At 47.8% G+C, this 5,811-nt stretch overlaps 1 protein-coding gene across 1 annotated transcript; it reads left to right on the forward strand.

The window, feature by feature from the left end:
- The first annotated feature begins 1,009 nt into the window (after window positions 1–1,009).
- On the forward strand, window positions 1,010–2,787 carry LOC139674427 (olfactory receptor 6C3-like). The gene has a single exon (XM_071560738.1). It carries the CDS (start codon window positions 1,240–1,242, stop codon window positions 2,212–2,214), a length of 975 nt encoding a protein of 324 aa, XP_071416839.1. The 5' UTR covers window positions 1,010–1,239; the 3' UTR covers window positions 2,215–2,787.
- The last annotated feature ends 3,024 nt before the right edge of the window (window positions 2,788–5,811 follow it).

Raw genomic sequence — 5,811 nt, forward strand, 5'->3', positions numbered from 1 at the left:
GAGTTGGTTAATTTTGAAGGATCTTGACTGACCTCCATCACTTGGTTTCCAGTTGACAGCCTGTCCCAGATCAGTCTCTCCTCTCGTCTGTGTGTACAATGAGCTGGTAGTGTCCTTGCACCACCCAGGGGACAAATGGCTTCAGTGCTCTGCTGGCACATCAACACAGCTTTGTTTCACTGCTTCAAACCCACCATCTCCTCTCCTCCCTCAGGCATTTTGAATCACCCTGTTTTTGGAGTCATCTGCTCTGCTCCTCTCTGTGTAAAAGCAAAATCAGAAGATGAAAGGAAAAACACCAGACTTTACTGCATATATTTTTCTCATGCTTCCTTCTGTGAACTGTGTATTTTGATTTAAAAGCATAACAACTAATTAATCAGAGATTTGGGGCTTGAATAGTGAGTTTACTCCACTGCAGGCACTCATGGGAACTTGTTTTCTTCAGGCTCCCTCCATAGTCAGTGCAGACAAGAGAAGACTCTGGAGGCTGAGTTCTCTGAATCTAAAACTGGCATGCAAAGGGAAGGTTACAAATCTCTTCCTGGCACACTTCTCTTGCCCTACATTTAGGTTAGAACATCTGATAGCAATAGCAATGAGCAGCTGAATGGAAACAAGAGCATTCTGGTGCAGACAGGTGTGAGGTGGGACTGTGTGGAACACTCTGTCATCCATAATGAATTCCAGTGATTATGAAGAGTACTAAAAAGACAAGATATACCTGGTTCCTATTCTGCCCTCCACTCTCCTTTCTTGAAGAATCAGCCAGCAAGAAGCTGTGAAAGAAAGCAGGGGATTGCAAAATACTTGATATTGCTTATTTTTAAATCAATGCATTCTCAGGGATTCCCAGTGCAAAAGGCAAGTACTGAAAAGCAGAAACATACAGAGTGGATGTGATCTCATGGTTTAGCATCTGTGCAGTAGAAGAGAGGCTTTTGGCAGGCAGGTGTGACAGATGTTTGCAACAGGTCTGAGTGAGCTTGGAATTTCCCAGGAATGGGGTGAAATAGCCAACAGCCCCCTTAAAATCCTCTCTTTTGGTGGAACAATTCTTTGTGAGTGTTTGGAAAAGGTAGAAAGAAGACAACAAAATCTCTGAGGACTCTTAAGTGAAATGTGAAACAGAGAACTCGGGGTGTGAGAATTGCTCGAGGGACAATCTCTGTGCTATGTCAGAAGACTGCAGGACAGAACTTTTGTCCAGACTGTGAAATTATCACCCTTAGTTTTGCCATGTTCCTGTCTCAGCAGGATGGATTGAAATTCAGCCTGGGCCCAGAAAATGAAACAACAGTTACTGAGTTCATCCTAGAGGGTTTCCCAGGGCTTGATCAAAGACCGCAGCTGTTTCTCTCTCTAGTCCTTCTGCTCACTTACCTGACAATGGTGCTGGGGAATGCAACCATCATTTTCCTTGTGTGTGTGGATCATCACCTGCAAACCCCCATGTACTTTTTCATCAGCAACTTCGCCTTCCTGGAAATCTGGTTCACATCCTCCACAAGCATCAAATTGTTTGCAATCCTGAGTTCTGATCAGAAAACCATCTCACCGAGCAGCTGCTTTGCCCAATCCTATTTCTACTTTGCCCTGGGCTGCACAGAGTTCATCCTGCTTGTGGTCTTGTCCTGTGACCGCTGTGTTGCCATCTGCCAACCCCTGCACTACGCTGCCCTCATGGAGCCTCAGCTCTGCCTCTGCCTGCTCGTTGCTGCCTGGGCCATCGGCTTCAGCCTCCAGAGCTACCACCTGCTCTTCCTCCCTGAGCTGTCTTTCTGTGGCTCCAACAAGATCCCCCACTTTCTTTGTGACAACACCCCCTGGTTCAAACTGTCCTGCTCTGACACCAGCCTGCTTTGGAAAATAGACTCTCTTTTCTCATCGTGTGTCCTGATGGGTTCCTTGTGCTTCACTCTGGCATTTTACATGTGCATCCTTTTCTGTATTCTGCATCTTCCAGCAGCCTCTGAAAGGAAGAAAGCTTTTACTACCTGTTCTTCCCATCTCATCACCTTATCCATTGCCTGTATTGCTCTCTACATGTGTCCTTCAGAAGATGCTTCCTTGAAGACCAACAAAATTGTGGCTTTGCTGAACACAGTCCTGTACCCATTCTTAAATCCATTCATGTACAGCCTGAGGATCAGGGCTGTGATACTGACACTGAACAAATTCCTTGCCAGGACAGTAATAAAGCTTTTCCCCTAATCAGGATGCCTTTCTGGACAGAAATGCCAAGGACATGCTATCCTATGTTTAACAATGCCATGTATGTAACCACCATGCATGGATGCCTTGAGAGATTTAATCTCTTGTCAGACTGTGTCAGGCTAAGCGATAAGAAGCTCCTCTCCACACACAGACAGGGCACTAACAGTGGTAGGAGGAGTAACTCACTTAATCCTCTGCCCTGGCTGCTCCCAGACCCATCAATGGAGAGCCATAAAGTCTCTAAGAATCCATCTCCTAAACAGAGAAGAGCACAGAGGAACTGTGCCGAGTGACAATCCAAATTACAGGCTCCTGAGAAATGGACACCTTGTCCCAGCTCCTTCCAAGGCTTCCCTGGGAGAGTCGTCAGCCCTGTTGTCTCAGTTTGAAACCTCTAAGTCAGTGAGAGCAGATCACCACTTGGATTAAGGGGATTGTTGCCTAGGAGTGTAGGACACATTCTGGAATGCAGGGGAAGAGCATTTTTGGATAGCCCAGGACTTGTGGGAAGTTGAGAGAAGGATCCCAGATGGTGCAGTCTGCCCTGTCTTCTCATTAAACTTAATTTTTAACTTCTTTGTGTAGGAGTTAAACTATTCTGCAACTCCTGTGTGAGCAAATCTCTAATCTGCATGAGTGTGTGAGCATGGGGGTGTGAGTGCAGCAGCTGGAGGAGGGCCAGGACATCAAACAGCCCGTATGTCAATATGTGAAACTGAGCAACCAGAGGGACGGGAATTGAGGGGTTTGTGTGTGTGTGTGTGTGTGTGTCTGTGTGTGTCTGTGTGTGTCTGTGTGTGTGTCTGTGTCTGTGTGTGTGTCTGTGTGTCTGTGTGTGTGTGTGTCTGTGTGTCTGTCTGTGTCTGTGTGTTTGTGCCTTTGTGTCTGTGTCTGGGTGTGTCTGTGTCTGTGTGTCTGTGTCTGTGTCTGCGTGTGTGTGTGTCTGTGTCTGTGTCTGTGTGTGTCTATGTGTGTCTATGTGTGTGTCCGTGTGTGTGTCTATGTGTGTGTCTGTGTGTCTGTGTGTCTGTGTCTGTGTGTGCGTCTGTCTGTGTGTGTCTGACTGTGTGTCTGTGTGTGTGTCTGTGTGTCTGCATGTCACTGGCAGGGTCTGTACTGGCACCTGGAATGGAACTGTGGCCCCAGGGGCTCATATGTCCAAATGTCTGCCACTGGTGAGACTGGTATAAGCTGCTGAGCAGGTGGGTGACTGAGCACAGCTGCTGGAGGGATCCACCATGCACAGGTACACCTGTGCAATAGAGGAGTTCAGACTACATGAGAATAATTCTGTTAAAAGGGATCGACAATGATTGAACTGCCTGACCCCTTCAGTGTGGACCAAAATTACTGCATGTGATTAAGGGCACTCTCCAAATGTCTCTTAAACACTGACAGCTTTGGGGTATCCCCCACTTCTCTGGGAAGACTGTTCCAGTCTTTACTCTCAGTAAAGAAATACTTCCTCAAACTAAACCTTCCATGGTGCAGCTTTGAATCATTCCCACATGTTCTATCACTGGATACCAGGCAGAAGAGATCAGCATCTCTCTCTCCATGCTCCCTCCTCAGGAAGCTGTAGAGAGTCTCGGCCTCCTTTACTCAAAACTAGAGCAGCCCAGAGTCCTAAGATGCTTCTCACAGAACATGCCTTCCAACCCTTTCAGCAGCTTTGTTGCCCTTCTCTGGCAGCATTTCAGGACCTTAACATCCTTCTTAAGTTGTGGGGCCCAGGACTACACACAGTACTCAAGGTGAGGCCACCCCAGCACTGAACACAGCAGGACAATCATCTCAGTGACCAGCTGGTTTTACTGTTTGATGCTCCCCAGGGTGCTGTTTGCCCTCCTGGCTGCCAGGGCACACTGCTGACTCACACTGACCCTGCTGCCCACCAGCACCCCCAGGTCCCTCTCTGTGGGGCTGTTTCCAGCCACACCTCTGCCAGCTTACATGTGTGCCCAGCTTTACTCTTTCCTAAATTCAGAATCCAGTATTTGGACTTGTTAAATTTCATCCTGTTAGTCACTGCTCAATGCTCCAATCTACCTGGATCCATCTGCAAGGTCACTTGCTCAAAAGACCCAACAGCACCTCCCAGATTTGTATCATCAGCAAACTTGATAATGCTGCTTTTAACTCCTGCATCCAGACTGCTGCTAAGTACATTGAGGCCTGAGGAACATCACTCTGACCAGTCACCAGCCAGATGTAGCCCCCTTCATTGCAATCCTTTGAGCTCTGCCCTTCAGCCAGTTCACCACCCAGTGAACCCACTCATCCCACAGCTGTACAGCTGGTCCAAAAGGCTGCTGAGACTGACGATATCCAAATCCTTGCTAAAATCCAGGAAAACCACATTGACAGCTTTCTCTCCAACCACTGGAAGGGTGACCTAGTCACAGAAGGATATCAAATGAGTTAAACAGCACTGTCCCTTTGAGAACTCATGTTGACTGTGCCTGATAGCTGCCTTATTCTTTAAATACCTTTCCGTAGTGCTCACTATGGTCTTCTCCACCATTTGCCCAGGAACTGAGGTTGGCCCAACAGGCCTGGATGTTCCTGGGTGTTCCCTCACTCCTTTTCTGTAGATTGGAAAAACACTGGTGAGCTTTCAGTCATCAGGGACTTTCTCATGCTCCCAAGACCTTTGGTAGATGATCAAGAATAGTTCTGCCATAACATCCACAAGCTCCCTTGTTATTTTGGGATGACCACCTTCAGCAAGTTTCAAGCCAACATTTCCCCCAAACCTCCTCTTGCTATGAAGATTCTTTAAAATAGTCTGGCCAGTTCTAACTCTAATTGAGCTTTGGCCTTTCCTGTCATCTCCCTGTGTACAAGAATCCCAGCTCTGCAATCTTCCTGTGCAGCCTGACTGTGCATTCCAGAGATCATACAATTCCTTTTTCCTCTGAAGCTCCACAAGCAGTTCCATGTTCACTCAAGCTGGTCCCTGCCTTGGTTGCTTCACTTGTGACTCAGTGGAGTATCCTGGGCCTGAGTTTCTAGAAGGTGGTTCTCCAAGACTGACCAGCACTACAAGGGAGAAGGAGGGGTTTGTGCTCCACACATAGTGCAGAGAGAGCAGAGTGTGTGCAGCTGCAGAGGTGTTAAGGTGGGGACAGAGCTGAACTGGCAGGGAAAGGTGGGCTCATGCTGAACTGAAACAGGTTGATTTGTTTTGTAATTTGAAGCAGCAGAAGAATATTTGTGTAGAGACATGGAGTGAAGATTCAAGCAAGTCTGGAGGCAAGGGCACTGTGGATGCTTAGGGAGCATTAGCAAAGATCTACAAGAAGCTGAGTGAGTTGTGGGAAACACACAGGAACTGATGGATACTCAGAAAATATGTTGGAAGACACAGCCATCGAGAACAGAGAGGTGCCAGTAAAGCTGAGGAGTTCCTGGGTCTGAGTGAGGCTGAGAAGCAGAGGGGATAGATAAAGTGTGCAAGGGAACAGGTACAGCCACAAGACAGAGTCAGACAGGCTTTGGTGGGGGTGACCAAGCACCCTGACAGGGCTGAGACACCCTCCCAGGACTGAGATCCTTGTCCTGTGGGCTCTGGCTGCTGCCTGTCCCACTGAG

This window comes from Pithys albifrons, chromosome 7 (assembly GCF_047495875.1).
Source record: "Pithys albifrons albifrons isolate INPA30051 chromosome 7, PitAlb_v1, whole genome shotgun sequence".
NCBI lineage: Eukaryota > Metazoa > Chordata > Aves > Passeriformes > Thamnophilidae > Pithys > Pithys albifrons.